The sequence below is a fragment of the Danaus plexippus genome, chromosome 11 (assembly GCF_018135715.1).
Source record: "Danaus plexippus chromosome 11, MEX_DaPlex, whole genome shotgun sequence".
Classification (NCBI taxonomy): Eukaryota; Metazoa; Arthropoda; class Insecta; order Lepidoptera; family Nymphalidae; genus Danaus; species Danaus plexippus.
The window spans coordinates 7,049,824-7,066,805 of NC_083544.1; the positions used below are offsets into that span (position 1 = coordinate 7,049,824).

At 31.7% G+C, this 16,982-nt stretch overlaps 4 protein-coding genes across 4 annotated transcripts; 2 read left to right on the forward strand and 2 right to left on the reverse strand.

The window, feature by feature from the left end:
* Positions 1-22: 22 nt before the first annotated feature.
* On the forward strand, positions 23-628 carry LOC116765702 (transcription elongation factor 1 homolog). The gene is made up of 3 exons (XM_032655283.2): positions 23-157; positions 266-383; positions 453-628. Exons 2-3 carry the CDS (start codon positions 268-270, stop codon positions 583-585), a joined length of 249 nt encoding a protein of 82 aa, XP_032511174.1. The 5' UTR covers positions 23-157; positions 266-267; the 3' UTR covers positions 586-628.
* A 303-nt stretch (positions 629-931) lies between these two features.
* On the reverse strand, positions 932-9,729 carry LOC116765694 (vesicle-fusing ATPase 1-like). Its single transcript, XM_032655275.2, has 16 exons — positions 9,538-9,729; positions 9,162-9,250; positions 8,787-8,916; positions 8,387-8,472; positions 7,950-8,095; positions 7,340-7,478; positions 6,754-6,896; positions 6,205-6,404; positions 5,738-5,870; positions 5,285-5,487; positions 4,861-5,049; positions 4,662-4,794; positions 4,229-4,386; positions 3,917-4,101; positions 3,488-3,646; positions 932-3,126 (listed from the first exon to the last, which is right to left on the reverse strand). Exons 1-16 carry the CDS (start codon positions 9,547-9,549, stop codon positions 2,991-2,993), a joined length of 2,241 nt encoding a protein of 746 aa, XP_032511166.2. The 5' UTR covers positions 9,550-9,729; the 3' UTR covers positions 932-2,990.
* A 492-nt stretch (positions 9,730-10,221) lies between these two features.
* Positions 10,222-14,743, forward strand: LOC116765696 (uncharacterized). The gene is given in 10 exon segments (XM_032655277.2): positions 10,222-10,387; positions 10,459-10,573; positions 10,665-10,899; positions 11,311-11,527; positions 11,670-11,863; positions 12,128-12,167; positions 12,170-12,287; positions 12,604-12,708; positions 12,984-13,457; positions 13,704-14,743. Coding segments are annotated over 10 exon segments (1,872 nt in total). The 5' UTR covers positions 10,222-10,329; the 3' UTR covers positions 14,020-14,743.
* Positions 14,740-16,166, reverse strand: LOC116765701 (protein FAM32A). Its single transcript, XM_032655282.2, has 2 exons — positions 15,822-16,166; positions 14,740-15,069 (listed from the first exon to the last, which is right to left on the reverse strand). The coding sequence occupies exons 1-2, from the start codon at positions 16,032-16,034 to the stop codon at positions 14,947-14,949; spliced, it is 336 nt and encodes a 111-aa protein (XP_032511173.2). The 5' UTR covers positions 16,035-16,166; the 3' UTR covers positions 14,740-14,946.
* Between the last annotated feature and the right edge of the window lie 816 nt (positions 16,167-16,982).

Genomic DNA, 16,982 nt, shown 5'->3' on the forward strand with positions numbered 1-16,982 from the left:
AAGGCCGTCTTTACTTGATGACAATATTAATATTGGAATTTCGACATCTGTTAGTGACACTGACGTTTTGTAAAAAGGTTGTGAAGTGTCCTATTGTGCTGCGTTGCTTTTCAAAAAAAATCTGTATTTTTAATAAAAAGAAGCGTATATAGTGTCGGTAATGATGATATTGTTTAGGCATAATATGTTTTTATGTGTTAACTTTCAATAATTGTTTTTCTTAATACCCTATCCTTAAATATCTATTATAACTTTGTGCTTTAAGACATGGGACGCCGCAAATCGAAAAGAAAGCCTCCACCGAAACGAAAAGCTATAGAACCTCTCGACCAACAATTTAATTGTCCTTTCTGTAACCACGAAAAATCATGTGAAGTTAAAATGTTCGTACATTCTTAATTAATTGTTACGGTTAATATGGTGTCAATAATTAATCTGTCTTCTATTAACAGGGATCGAGCGAGAAATACAGCACGAATACAATGTCGAGTATGCTTAGAAGACTTTCAAACAACAACTAATGTTTTATCAGAACCCATAGATGTTTATAATGATTGGGTGGATGCCTGTGAAACTGCAAATTAATATTAGGATTATATTTAAGTTTCAATATAATTATAAATTTTAATCATGTGCTTTGATTTTAATTAAATGCCAATGTTAATTTAATAACTTCATAAATGTTCTTTTTACTCATTCTAACATGTCTATGGTAAGGGAAACAAAGTGGCAGCACAATATGAGTTTCCCGTCTTGTTTAGCCAACATATTTAACAAATCAATATGCTTTAATTTATTATGAATGTATTCTGTATGTTTAGTTTTCAATATACTATTATAACTCATTCATACCCTGCTTTAAGAGGTGGTGTTTAATTCCTTGCAAAAGGAAAGTTTTCAATAGCAATTGAAAGGTAAATAAAAAAAATGGTTGATTTGTCAATTTCTTTAATTTCTTTTGTAACAGGACATATCAGCAAAAATCCCATATTAAATATATAAGGTTCATAAATAGAGGATATAAATACAACTAAAACAATGTACTGTACACAATTCCATAAACCATTTTTTTTTATTGTAGATTATCTGCTGATATGGTTAACACTTATATTATACACTCAGACAAAACAGTTACAACGCACACTACTGTGTCTATAAGCATATTTAGCAATAGAGAAAAAATTTCAACATTTTTTATAATAAAATATATTGAATGAGTAAATGGTGTATGGAATGTTCTATGCAAAACTAACTAGCAATGCATTGAATAATATTAACTCTACTGTAACATTTTTTATTATAATTTTTTTTTTTATAACAGCTTTAAATAGTTTTCCCTTGGATTTGATTACTTAGGCAATTTGCGTAATATATTATATGTAGACATTATTTTTAGCAACTAATATAACGGTATTCTAAAAATCTTTCAAAGTCCTAAATATTACAAGTCATAAATATTGAAAAGTAAGTACAACATCAAAAGCTTAATATTTTATCAATAATTGTACTCTTCACGTAGTAATTGATAGCTCTATAAGCCATAACACTGCAAAGGTTCTAACTCTACACGCGAGTGTCAAAGATCTTTAACACTAGTATATATCAAACACTTCATATTGACATGTTAATTGTTATCCTTAAATAGCTACGTATTTATAAAATGAATGATTTATAATGCCTATAAACTAAACAGCATAAAGCTGCGTTTTATAAACATAACAAAAAAATTAAATTAAACAATATTGCTTTTGTTTATAACATTATACAAAATTGAGCTATTGGCTAGACCTACAACCCCAGGATATCAGTAACCATGTCACAGTTGGATAAGGAATATAAAGGATCTAATAAACTGACTATATTTACATAAATAAAACACTAACAGAAGCAATGAAGTAACGATGACATGGTCACTAGAGTCGCATACCACTCTGCCCTTCGAGCAAAAGCTGTGTAAAGATAACATAGGGCGCAAATAGATCTTGATAATATAAAGGCGGTTAGCGTGCTCAGCTTACTAAATGGAATGTAAACACCAAGCCGGATTACATTTTAAACATTAAATTTTACAGTGAAGGTGTAAGTAATTATCATAAAACAATAAGCTTTTAGGATTATTGTATTTAAAACTTTCCAATGTCAACGAACGAGTCGTACTGCAGATCATAACTCTCACACAGACTCGTGTCCTCAGAATTAGTGTCGAGCGATACATGTTTGGGCGCCAGATGTTCCTCGTCACAGACGGCGGTGTCGGAGCTATCGCTGTTGCTATCAATGTATTCGTACAGCTTGCTTTTATCATCGCTCACATCAGATATCTCACACATACTCAACATTCTCTCAGTGTTAACTGAATCGAAGGACCTCGATAGTAAGGCGTCGTATGTAGCAAGCGGCTTATCTACATGCGAGGAAGACGGCTCCTCTGTGAATCGACCCGAATCGCCTAATTCTGAGACGTTCAATGACAATGTGACATCATCCTTGACTACGGTCAAGGAATCCGTCTGATCGTGTGCGTCGTTCGATATCTGTATGGTGGGTATATTAGGGATATAGACTGGCGCATCCTGAGAGAATGAATCATCAGACAGGTCCACATCAGCGTTTAGAGTCACCGAATCCTCTCTCTCGGCGTGTAGATGAAGGTCATCGACACATTTAGTGGAATCATCACTATCAGATTCTATGAGTTCGATGCTCCGGTCCAGGAGGCCGGTGTCGGTGCAAGTGGACATTTCATCTTCGAAGACTATTTCCACACTCCTGATTCTCATCAGGGGCATCTTGGCCGGTGATATCTCGTCGCCTTTAGCAGTTCTTAGTCTATCCACTAGCGGTTCCGTACATTCGCTGACGTCATCGTAGTCTATCTCGTAGCTCCTAAGGTCGTGTATGCAGGGGGAGCTTTCAGTGGCTCTGTTTCTGTGTGTGGGTGAGGGCGTTAGTGTGGTATGCGTGTGTGATCCCTAAGGTTGGTGTATGTCTTATTGTATGGTAGTGCCCAGGTCTAGGCCGCCCTCCTCCTGCATCTTCGTCAGGAACTTGAACACCCTGGACTCTTCGTCCATTTGCTTGACCATGTCAATCAACGCCAACAGCTTTTTGATCCCGATGAAAATTCTGCAACAGAATACAATGATAAGTTTATGTTTCAATGCATAAATGTCTCAAATTGGTTCGATAGAACCTTGTACATATTTGAGTATGATGGCTACCCAAGCGATGCCACTTTTTTCTGAAATCAAAATTCGCACCTTTATCGTATCTTATTCACATTTCTAGTATTTTGAAATGTTGATTGCTCTATAGCTGAAAGCCCTACAATAAAAAATAAAACAGTAATATTGTACCTGAACTGCAACCAACGATATACATTTTTTTTATTACCGATAATATTTATTTGTATCATTGGTGTTCCTGCTGAAATATCTCACCAGAAGCACGTAATAATATGTAAGAGCAAACTAAAAAGTCTCCATACTTGGCCCCTCTCAGGTCGTGCTGTATTTTGGCCAGATCGCGTTTAGTGAAGGCGTCGCTTTCTTCAAGCACTGTCATCACGTGCTCAGGTTGAGACAGGTTAGGTACGTGGAGTACACCAGTGAACGCTGATAGAACTTCCATGTCTTCGAGGACTTGTCTGTGAAATTATTTAAAAAAATACAAAAATATATATTTTGTTAACATTGCTTTTTATAAAATGCTATCTGTTTGTCCCAAACTACGTCCTAGAGGAAAAGTATTTTTTTTTTTTTAAATAAAACAAGCCTAAATCATACCTGTTATATACCTATCATACACATTTAGTAAATAAGGGTTTTTTTGACATTCCAACACACAGTCATATTTCATTAATTACATCAAATTAGTTCTAAATTCAAATTGTTATAATGTATGCAATTGAAAGTACCTGCGACTGCTGGTACACAGTATGAGCAGTTTACGTCCTTTGGGAGGTTGTTTCTTGAGAAGCACCAACAGGGCTTGCAGCGTGAGGTTGGAATACCGCGGCCCTATAGGACCGTAGTCCAACAGCCTCTCGATATTGTCCACCAATATACAGGACAGGCTGGAGCGGTATGCGTCGTCGAAGTACTGGCAATATACAAGTTAACTTGTAATAAAATCAATAATTCATTTGTTTGTCTTACATTTACCTTTAGACCTATTAGAAACATAAAATGGAGTTAACACAAACAATACATAGTAATAGTAGAAGTACCTTTCTTATCTGCAAGCACTTGGCTGTCTCAGTGAAACCGACCATGTCTTCCGGAGAGCAAACCTTCACGAACGGGAAGTCAGACATCTTGGCCAACTGAGCTGCTAGGGCCGTCTTACCGCTGTTTGGAGGACCTTCTAACAGCACGGATACTAGGCCTGTAGATTGTATTAGTTTTAAAATTAGAATGATTTTTTATGGTTTCAATCCTCATATACTATAGAAACATTGTTTTTATACGGTCAATTTTTATAGCCTTAATACTTAATAGTAAGCACATTATTTGTAGGACGTAAGGCTTCATCGAATTATGTTCTACACATAAAAATTAGAATAGGCAAAGAGTTAAGCGCTTTATATTCAAATAAGCAAAAATAACCATGTTAGTTTACTGGGAAGACGCTAATATATAAGAATATTTTGTTAAACAAACCGCTGGCTTCAGTGGCTCTAGACTGCTGTATATAAAGTTGTCCGTCCTCCAACAACGAAGACACAGGGAGACCCCAGTTGATGACGCCTCGAGCCAGGAAGTGTTCCAGGGCTTCGGCAGCTGTACCAAATGCCTAGGAAAATTTACTTTAAATATCTATTTGTTTCAAGCAATATTTCATTATAATATACAAACTAACCGGCTTAATATCATTTTCCAAGGCATGTAGGAAATCTCCTCTCTCCACCATGAGTTTTTCCATGGCTTCAGGATCTACTTCCACTTTACTGGATGCCTTTATGAGTCTGTTCATGGCCGTGGATTGCGCAGCCCTAACCAAACCTTCAAGTTCAGCTCCGGAGAAGTTCTTCGTCAGGGCTGCCAACTCCTGGAAATAGAATATATATGTAAAATAAACAAACATTTGATAAAGCATTAAAGAGGTTTTTATGACATTTATTTTTGTTACATGGCAGAATAAAATGTCCAAAAATACATATATAAATATATATTACGTTATATTGAAGTATATCTTTTGTATTAGAAATTAACAGAGCGATTGGATAAATGTTTTTTTTTTTTTAGGGTCCACTGTATAGTTTATCACAAGTTATATAATGCACCTTATTATCGACGTCCTCGGAGATCTTCTTGTACTCTTTCATCCGCTTGGTGTGGATGTTCAATATCTGCACCCTTCCTTTCTCGTCTGGCAAACCTATCTCCATCTGTACTTCAAGTCGCCCGGGTCTCATGAGCGCTTCATCTATCATGTCCCTCCTGTTAGTCATACCAATGACCAAAATATTGTTCAATTGGTCCACACCTGTGATTATAATATTGATTGATTGAGCAATGATTTTATCTTTGGGCACTTGTAAATATGTAAATACTTTAGACGAGCAATTAATATAGTGAATATTGAGCAATAAAAAAGTCTAGATTCCTGTGATTTGAATATAAGGATTTTTAAATTATTTTGTATGTCAAACTCAAACTCCTTTCTTCTTTTCCAAGTGAGAGGTAAACCGGCTGATGAATAAAAAATCGATTAAGTCCTTCTATGTATATATTACCATCTATTTTGGAGAGCAGCTGGTTGACGACGGTGTCATGGACGCCCGTGTTGCCGCCCACTGAGCCTCTCGCCTTACAAATAGCGTCGATTTCGTCGAAGATGATAATGTGCAGGCCGCTGTTCGGACCACACTGGAACATATATACAATATATATTATTTTCCTGAACACAGTTATTTAAACTTGAAGAAATTCTATAAAGCACTTTTTCAACTTATTCCAGTGATATGTTTTTCATATTATTTATTATATAGAATAAATACATAAATTCCGACATCGGTCGCAAAATATTTTTATAGCTTAAGTAACATAAAAAATTGACATACGAAGGTAATTACGGAATATAAAATTCAGTCATTTTTGTCTAAAATCTGCAGACACTTAATGTGTCATCTTCATCAGGTATAAAGGTCAAAGGGCAAAGCCATTAGTTAGTTGGTGAATAAAGAAGTGCTAACTATCTCACCCTCTTCTCTTCTTCCTCGGCGTCAGCAAACAGCCTGCGAATGTTGGCCTCACTCTCGCCGACGTATTTGTCCAATATTTGGGGACCATTAACGATCTTAGGCTCCCTCGCGTTCAACATCTTACCGATCTGTCGGGCCATCAAAGTTTTACCGGTACCGGGCGGGCCGTATAGCAGGATGCCTTTCACGTGTTTGCAGCCTAATGTGAAACAAAATATTCATTTATAAAATTTATTTATACATATTTTAGCCATTTTAGCTGTATTTCGTATAATTCGTTACTAATAAAAAAAAAAAAATTTACTGATAAATTAAAATTGCAAAAGTCATTTACATTGAAATAGCTATAAAAAGAAAGAACCTTAGTAATATATAGACGTTGGATGTAAAATATTATGTTTGAAAGTATAATATTACAAGTACATATTAAATAATTTTTGGGACGTGAAATTTTACCTACTAATTCTTATTTTTTAGACAGTAAATAATATTCCATGAAACCGCTCCTAGTTTATGAGTATATATTTATAATTTCTATTTGTAATTACCTAATTGTTCGACCACTTCCGGTGGGAACACTCGTGACGCGAACGCTCGCCTGAAGATAGCGTTGAACTCCTTGTCCAGACCGCCGATGCCCATCTTACCGAAGTCCCAATCAGGATTTATGATCGACTGACGAGGCTGCTTCCTGAAATTATTCATTAACATTTTCTAATATAATTACATATTGTAATAGAGTACAATTCATTCTTTTGCAATTACAATACAGTTAAAGGGAATGATTTAGATTATAGCGTTTGTAGAACTGTAGTTAAATAAATATAAAAACTTCTTCATTGGTCGCTAAAGTAAAGAATTATACGTTCATACTTAGGATGTGAAAAAGGTATAAGAAACAACTTTTATTTAATTGGTACCTACTTGTATAGCTCATGCACTAAAATTATATTCATATGAAATCCGCCGCTAGAAACGAAGTTTTAACCTATCGTGATTTCTGACTTAACTTGTTATTTATGGTAATATAAAAAACTCCAACTCACGTGCTTTCATCAGATGCAAAAATTATATCATAAATTAGCTAAATTTGTTAAGAACTCAGTATATTATATAATGTTATAAGCAACTCACCCCTTAGCTTTTCCCACGAGGTTGAGCGAGGAGTTCTCGGCCTTGTCGAACTGTATACAGGCGTCTGGTAGCAGACGGCCCATACGGACCCGACGAGGTACAGCGTTCGAACCAGCGGCCAGCGCTTGCACGTCCACCGCTACAAGGTTACAGAACAAGAAGGTAACATGTTCAAAATTTTTTTTTTAATGGTCAATTAGGATTTCGCGTTTGAGTGCCAGTTTCATTTTTTTTAACTAGAAGGCAATCTCAATTTAAACTTTTTAAATGCCAGTATTACATTTTTTTTTTTTTTTTGCTAAAGAATTGACTTTAACCAATAGGCTCGAAGGCTTTCATGTCAAGTGTTTAAGGTTTTTTACGCCTGTGATACCGGCCACACACGTTACAGTATATTTGTGCAAGTCAGGAGTTGTGCTAGTATACTGTAAAGTTTATGGCTGGCATAACGTTGATCACTTTCTACTGCTAAAGTTATGAAAATTTTGTTTTTTACATAGACTCAACCATTCCTATCTGTCAGAATGCACATGTATTTTACATGAAGGATCGTAACATTTAGTTACTATGATATTTTTTCCAAATTTATACTCATACATATGGTAACTACCTTCCAAGTTCTTGACAATCAAAGAGAGTACTTTTTTCTCTTGGAATGAGAAAGCAAGTTGCTGTCCAACGGTGAACACTTGGTTTGAGAACTGGATGAGGAAGTCTCTGGCCATCTGCTCTGAATCATAGGGATCCATGGAGGTTCTAATCACATACAAAACCAATATAATATATGATATATAATGAAATCTTATAATACTTTCAACTCCACAAATAAAATGTGGAGTCATTATAATTTGAAGTGTCATTGTTAATTTTTATTATTTGTGTATTAAAACCTCTTTTTAATTCTTGAATTAAAATAAGTTTTTAATGTATTGGATTGGATGTATCCCTATACTTCCTTTAGATTTCAGAATAAGTATAGAACAACAATTTTATCTATGAATTGTATTTATTTGATTTTAGAAGAATTATGAATATATTACAACTTACGTTTTCTTTAGCATAAAATCAGCCTCCAGAGTGACACTGCACAAACATTCCGCACTCTGTGGCTTGAATGGTTTGACTTCGATAGTCTGTGAAAAATTTAGATTTTCATAATCAAACCACATTCATATATACAGTAGAACCTCTATGAATCGAATATTAAGGGGCAACATTTAATAAACAGCCATAAAACAAAAATTGGTGATGTGAAAGAATTAGTGTTACAAACAATGAGAATGACAATTTATTGTCTGTCTCTTCATTAAAGACTACCTTTGAAATTATTAAACATACAAAATCCGATATTGTCTTTGTTATAATATAATACAAATAATCTACCCTACCTACAATGTTTAAGGCATTTTAATTATTGCCAAAATAGTAATTATAATTAACAATTCACCTGTCCAATAGACAGAGTAGCCCATTTTCTTTGTGGAGCAGAAAATCCCACGGTGCCTCTATCAACTCCACTGTAAAATCTTATACTGAATACAAAGTGTTGAGATGGAGCTGTTGATATCTCGATATGCCTGAAATAATATAAAAGATACATTTTGATGAAAAAAGAATTACTTATCAACTATTATACAAAAGTAGCATTTAAATGTAGTTAATATAATATTGGTATATGAGGAAATATTTTCACACACATATATTTAATTGATAACTCAAAGTATCAATTTAATATACAATGTTTCCTTAAAAATACTGGACATAGCATGGCATAGAAAAATAGTGATTTATGTTTACTAATGAATTCTAATTATCTACTCACTTAACATCACTGTGGAAATCGTCCGGGTTGACTAGAGCACAGTTGGTGATAGCCAGTTCGTCTGATGGACATTTGGCTGCCTTCATGCGCTGTAAAAAAATTACGTTATTTAATATCCTTATTATAATAACCTCAAGTTTGTCGGTAATTAAAATTAACAGTAATGACTGAACCGTTTTTTTTGTTACGTTTAAAACGATGATGTATACTTTCCATTATAATTAAATTTAAATAATAAATTCTATCTGAGTTGTATATAAATTTTATTTATTTACTGAGATAGTAAAAAAAATGTAAGTAACATTATTGATCATAGGGTTACGTTATGGTATCTTGATCTTATGATGCAAAATATATTAGGTGTTATAATACTTACCATTGAAGACATTTTTAAAGAAATACTGTATTTTGCTTTGAGATTATGTTTTGACAATAATGATTCACGTTGATTGACGTGACGTCAACCAGTAATCAATGGGTAGCTTTGGATTTAGTTCCACCCATTGAACTACCGAATAACTACGCAACTGACTGCAGTAAAATATTTTGCCGAAAATCTATTGGCTCGATCAATACAACACGAAAGATGTTGCTAGGATCTTAATAAAATTTGAGAATATTTTAAGTGAAAATGAATTCTAAGTATTTATATATTTTTACAACTGACTCACAGTTGTAAATATTATAAATACCGAAATAAATTATATAAAAATAGTTAAGTTTTTGATTACTCCATTTTATGACCAATGTAAATTTTTTAGACGATGGTTAAAATCATAATTAATTTTTTGTACTTTTTGAATTGATAATATTAAAATTTATTCTTGTTAGTATTAATATAGAGGAATTTAATAGCAATTTTAAAAATTGGATTAAATGTTACTAAATATGTATCTGTTTTCTAGTATGCCATTTATATATTAAGTATTACAAGTAATTGATTGTTTAAATGTTCTTATATGACAAAAAAAATTATGGAAAGAATTTTATAATAACACTCTTAAAAAATTAAAATTGTTTCAATAAAATCTTTGACAATGACAGTTACTACTAAAATTTTAAAGTTGTTTAACAGCAATTTATTACTCACACGCCAAACTGGCTAAGTTACCCTTTCGTATAAATTTCATAACTTTTTACAGAATATCTAACTAAATGATAAATTAAAATGGTTCTTAAATCAATTTTAGTTTTAGTTACTTGTGTGATATTTATTTTACATGGACGTAAGTGCTTTGTAATAAGAAATTATAGTTATGGTTAAGGATACGCCCAAAAACTTTGTTGTTATTTGCAGTTACTTCGGTTTCGGCGGAATGCACCATTCCAGTGGTTCTTCGAAATACTTGGTTTTCTTTTGAAAATGGAAAGCAAACGATCACTGATATAAATGCCAATGAAATGACTGGAAGGTAAAATGAAACCTTACTACACTAATGATTAATTTAGCTATAAACATGAAGAATAGCATTCATTAATTTTAAATGTGTGATTTTATTTCAGGGGAATATGTATTAATATTAAAGCAGATTATCATGTAAACTACACAATGGTTTTTCAACACTCCAAGTGCTATTACTGTGTTAAGTTAATAGTTCGAACTGTGAATGTTTTGGAGAAAATTGAAACACCTTGTGTTGATTTGCCACCTGATCAAGAGCCTACAGTAGAAAGAGTGTGCAAAGGGTTTAAACCTGATCAATCTCTGATAACATTGTTCTCGGAGAATTCAGTTCCAGTAAGTAATAAGATTTTCTAAGCAACAAATATAAATTTTCCTTGTAATTTGTTAATAAAATCAATATCTTTTTAGTATTTATATTTCTGATTACTTTGTTACCCTGTGTAACCTACAATTAGTTTTTCTGTGTTTTGTGTTTTGCTACCATCACTATTGAAAATTGTACTCCATTATATATATATATATATATATATATATAAATCTTATCAGAATTTGTCTTTTTTTTGGTTTAAACCTACTATTTCCAAACTCTTATTTTAATTATAATAATTATTTTTTTACTTGAAACAAAAAACAGATTTCGTTTTGGGAAAAGCCGTCAAGCAATGATTTTTGTCAATCTGTTTTCTTATAGGAAATCATTAATTAGTGGAATAATAACCAACAATTTTCTTCAACTGATTACAGGTTAACTGCAGGTCTTCACTTGAAGGTGTGTGGCAATTTGCTTATCAGAATCGTTTCCGATTCACTGGTGAATGTAACCACCCAGGTGCTCAGATTAAATCGTGTCAAACAGCTGGGACTCAGTTTCTTATAACTAACCAGAAGTTCAATATAACTTATAAGGAATGTCCCGGTATGTCTGGTACTTTTGAAGGTGTCGTTGAATTCAGCTGTCTAGGTAAGTACTGATTTCTGTAATTTCTACTAAATTTATTAACCTTTATTTCTCGAATGCTTCAATGTAATTTGCTATGTTCAGACATATATATCATTATACAGTATTAAAAATATTTGTAATCTTTATATTTTAAATGCTTTAGGACATTGGTTTGTCGATAAGAACCACTTCTTTGCTGTGGCGAATACAAAGGAGTCACGTAAGGATGAAAGATACCGTTGCTTCCTTAAGAATCGGGACGATGACCTGTATATTGGTGCGTCCATAACACCTCAATGTAACACTTTGAAAACAGTCGAAAAGTCGCCGGAGAGATACAGAATAACACCAGTGAAGGTAGATTATATAAAAATGTATAATTCTTTTCAGCCATTAAAGCGGTGTTGAGTAAATACTTGAATTGAAATTCTGTAACAAAATATAGAATTATATATTCCTGCACACAAACAGGCTTTTAATTACCACCTCCAGAATATAGCAATTGTAATGACATTTAAATTAAAAACACTTTAATAGTTAAATGTCTTTTGTGACAAAGCTATAATTTTTTCATGGGTCAGTGTAATAACTTGTGTGTATGTTTTTCACAACTATTTCTAGGCAGAAGTAGTGGAACCAGGTTGCCGTTTGCCTCAAAACTTTTCGGAGACTGGATCAATACAGCAAATATTGATGCTGATGTGTTCATCAACGAGACTCACATCATTGAAACTTATTATCCAGATGAGGGGAGATACAGAAGGACAATATATGTGTGCAAGTATGTTTGATAGCTTAATTAAATAGTATGTATTAATGGATATAATAATGTAGTAATTATATGAACTCAGAACTAAAGACTACTTCTATAATTAATGTTTATCCCACCGCTGCCGTTTTGGTTATGTGCATATGCTAGATTATTAGATAACAATAAAGTATTTCCTAAACATATTCTCTATAAATTTAATTAATCTTTCTAAAATATAAGCTATTTAAAAATTATTTTATTTGAGAATACTGCTTATTATATGTTAGTAAATTTGTTGTATCTATAAAGTTATTACTTAGGAAGCGCAAATTGTCAATAATTTCAGAGAGCAACGTGACAGTCGTGTTATGATGGCCCGGCTTACAGTTGATGGTTGTCAAAAAGATTACGTCTGTTTTGACTTTGTACCTCAACATCATAATATCATAAGGTAATTATGTCCAATAAAAAAATCCTATCTACCAAAGCTAAATTAGGTATTGATGTTTTATTATTTATATACAAAACCTTAAGAAATACATTGAAAGCTTGATGTATTATTGCTCACTGGATATTTTAAAGTATATACTGAACATTTCTTAACCAGTTAAGTGTAGTCTTTGGTAACAGTTCTTGATTTAGATCCTCAATTGGGCAAAAAAAAAGAGCGGGGAAAATTCATATAAACAGACTGTATGTTTTGGAAAACCATACTTTTTATTTCAGATATCGTAAAGGCCTAGCCATGATACAAAGTAATTTCCACACAGTCTGCTCATGGGTACAATTTCCGAACAAACAGAAATGGCGTTACGATTTATTCTTGAAGAGAGATCCCTCACCAATAAGATGTCCTGTTGCCGGTAAATTTAACTTTACACAAAGAGGAGATGTCAAATTTGAGACTAGGATACTCGGTGGAGTAACTTTGAGTCCACGTCCGAACTTGTACTGCAAACTGAACATAAGTGACTTTTCTGTATGCGATGTAGATCAGAAGACCATACAAATAAAAGAGAATTATTGCTTAACCGTGGACCATTTGGGTCGACCAGTGGATATTTACAGTGACCCAGATTATAAAATGAAATGTATCGGATATTGGAAGGAGAATTTGAAGTCTTATTTGATCACATATGATGAATTGGATCCCTTCTCAAAATATAGATGTTGGGTTTACCAAAGAGCTGATCTCAACAGGTATATCTTTTATTATGTAACTGACGGCTATACATATGGTATATTATATGTATATTTATAATTTTTTCTCAATAATTAAATGCTTATGAAATTAATATATATTTGTTGTTGGTAAGATTTTAAATTGTAAATTCGATCTCAACGGCAACATTATTAAATCATTTCCAACACTATAATGTATTAAGACTTATGGGAGCTTTTTATCTCTTCATTTGGATGTATTTGCATGAAAAAAATATTTTTCAGAGTTCTTATGTCTCAAGCTCTGGGTCCGTACTGCGATTTGAAGCAAGATGTAACATCATGGAATTACACTGAGGGTGCCGCTGTGGCTATTGAAATGGAAGAATATGAGAGGGAGAGGGATCAATGTCCTATGCATTTCGATGATGGTAGTGACCCCTGGTCAACCAAAGAAAATTATATTAAGGTGTTTAACTTTGCTTACTCATTTTGGAGAAGCAATGGTGCAGCCACCATAAGAATGTTTTTACCTCTCACAGCTTTAGTATTTGGTATAAATATTTGGAAGAATCTTAATATTTTCTGTAGGTTAATGTAGAATTTTATTTTATAAGTGATGTGTTCAGTAATGGCTGCCTTATTAAGACAAGTGTAGAAAGAATTTTCATAATGAATTACGAAATCTGTGGATTTTTTTAATTTGTGGATTTTTTGGAATTTATGAACTCTTAACCAATTAAGAAAATAACAATGGGAGATGAGCAAAACTAATTTTTTCTATTGTAACAGGTAAAGGTGTAGCATTTTGTTAACTTTTTAACTTGGTAAACAAATTATAAAAAATATATATCACTATTGAAATAATTTATTATAATTTAACATAAAAAATATATATAAAATTTAACCTCAATGTCTACTAAAGTACCTGCCATTACTAAAAGCAAATTAACATTTAATAGAAATATTTTCAAGACATTTCTTTTTTTTAAGTTTATTATTTTTAATTCAAATTACATAAATAAAACCATTACTTCTTCTATATCATAAAAGTTTTCTTAATAACCAGGTGTAGTGTAATACAAAGAATAGTCTATATATAAGTAATCTCAAAAAGATATCTGTAATTTTGTGCCTTACGTAACTGTATGTAATAGTTATTTTATATAGTTTGGTAGGAAATAATGTACTGGTAGTATTTTAAATTTATTTAAAATAGATTTATATGTATATAATTCCGTCCAATATTGTTTTTGACATATCCAATTCCGTCCAATACTATTGTTTACTTTGTTTAGTAAAAGAAATTAAACTAAATAAATTTGTTTTTTTATTTATTACAAACCAAATGAACATAAGATCTTTATGATAAGCTTTTCTGAATGATGTAACAGGTGCAAAATGATAGAAAAAATTTATATTAATGAATACACTTTATGCTTGCACAGTGATGAACTTAATTTAAAATTGAAATTACTAAATAAGATTTGAAATTAGTCCTATTGAAATTCCTTCATACAGGTTATATTTATTTGGTCCAAGATACTTTGGGTATATCAAAGTGTTCTGTAAGGCTGTCCAGATGTTGATTGAACTTTTCAACCCGCTGTTTGTGTGTCATCTCAGCCTTTTGAAGGATCCTTTGTTTTTGCTGCAAAATAAAAAATATGGATATATATTAGTGTTATGCAATTTTTTTTTACAATTTGTGATATTTTAAGTAAACTTTATATATGAAAGTTGTGGAAGTTACACTTTTTATAACTCAAGAACGGCTGTACGGGTTTGGTTGAAAATTTGTGGATAGTTAAGAACCAGGAAAAGGACATCATCGAAATGAAAAATAAAAAAAAATAAGTTGATAAAAATCCAAAATCTTATTTACTGTCTTTAAGGAGGAATAGAGTTTGCTCGCTCAGCTATAAATTTTAATATTGAAACTAATGCAGATGGAGTCGGAGGCAAAAACTTGTAAGACAATATTTATAAAATCAATTAATCATAACATTGGTTTGATAATACTCAATATAAACTGATACATTGAACAGCATCAGAAAAAGATTTTTAAACAACACAAGCTAAATAAATAATGTAATTATTGAAAAGATGTTAAAGGGGCAGTACTTTAAAAAAACTGCTTTTTATGCAACCATGCATGTTTAAACACAATTTAAGTATCAAGAAACAAACATACATTTATATATTAGAAATTGCAATTTTCTATTAAACCAATCAATGAAGTTCTTTAAAATTAAGAATTGGTAACCTTGGACCACATTCACATCTTATATATGTTAATTTATTAGTGTTTTTTTTAATATTGTTTAATTAGTATAATTTTGTATGATATTTAACCCATCAACCTAGTTTCAATAATATCTTTTGAGACGGACACATTCATACCATTTTTTCTTGCATTTTCTGAAATGCTAATTCTGCTTTAGTTTTTGTTGGTACATTAACTTTTTGTAATTTTATTTGTTCTTTGACTTCGTTTTCAATAGCTTTTTGGGATTCTTTGTTAGCTTTCTTTTTCTTCTTCTTCTTTATTCCAGAATTATCTTTGATCTTCAGTTGAGCTCGATTTACACAAGCATATTCGTCTTCTTCCACCATACTTGTCTTAAGCAAGAATTAGATTTGAAAGTATGAATGAAGAAGTAATATTATGAATAAACTTAATTAACCGTTATTTCTTATTTATACAATACGTAGTTAACTTTTAAGGAAACAACAATATTATGAGTCATTAATAATATTAAGACCTCTGTCAAAATCTAAATGTCAATTTGACACTGACGTGTCTTTTTTCTCTATTTCACATTTGTGGATTCTAGGTGTTTGAGCCATTTTAAATTATAAACTAGAAATATGTGGAAAGGAATGCATAACAGGTAATATTCATAACAATTAAAATACACTCTAGAAAATTATGTATATCTTTGTATCACACAAATAAAAGATCTAAATTGACAGAATAACGTTTAATGGGAATTTATATATTAATTGAAATTTAAAAAGAGAGCGTACTTGTTTATATACCTACTTAATAATAAATTCAAACAAGATGAAATGTTTAAAAATAAAGTGTTAAGAAAAATATAGAACAAAATAATAAAACCAATAATTTGAAAGACATTGCAATTTTAATCTTGTATATTAAAATGATAAGGTTGTAAAGGTGTAAGGCAATGATTTAATGTAAATAGCAAATTTATTCTATTTGTCGTAATGAAGTAAGTTATTACTAGTTGTAGCTACTTAGGAAAAAAATATATCGTTGGTTTGCATTAAAACTGAGGTAAACATATATATATATTTAATATTTCAAAATATATAAATTTACCAAAAATGCATTACAGTCTTCAAAAATTTTTGGAAATGTGTTCATTTTGCATATTTGCGAATACGTAATAATTTCAAAAAGACAATATTTAAGTATGTTCTAACAAAGTTTCTAATAGAACTTAGCGGTACATAGTATCATTTCATTGCTTCACTTAAGCCGTGCGTCACATAGGGTTGGCAGGTTACAAGTCAGCAAATATCATAAATAAATATGTG

What these genes read in the sequence shown, in the direction of transcription:
- LOC116765702 (XM_032655283.2), top strand. Translation starts at nt 268, where the DNA reads ATGGGACGCCGCAAATCGAAAAGAAAGCCTCCACCGAAACGAAAAGCT. An exon ending in AAATCATGTGAAGTTAAAAT is followed by an intron (nt 384 to 452) that starts GTTCGTACATTC and finishes TTCTATTAACAG; the next exon opens with GGATCGAGCGAGAAATACAG.
- LOC116765694 (XM_032655275.2), bottom strand. An exon ending in GGAAGTGGTCGAACAATTAG is followed by an intron (nt 6,405 to 6,753) that starts GTAATTACAAAT and finishes GTTTCACATTAG; the next exon opens with GCTGCAAACACGTGAAAGGC. An exon ending in AGTGCTTGCAGATAAGAAAG is followed by an intron (nt 4,102 to 4,228) that starts GTACTTCTACTA and finishes GTATATTGCCAG; the next exon opens with TACTTCGACGACGCATACCG.
- LOC116765701 (XM_032655282.2), bottom strand. Translation starts at nt 16,034, where the DNA reads ATGGTGGAAGAAGACGAATATGCTTGTGTAAATCGAGCTCAACTGAAG. An exon ending in AGAAAATGCAAGAAAAAATG is followed by an intron (nt 15,070 to 15,821) that starts GTATGAATGTGT and finishes TTTATTTTGCAG; the next exon opens with CAAAAACAAAGGATCCTTCA.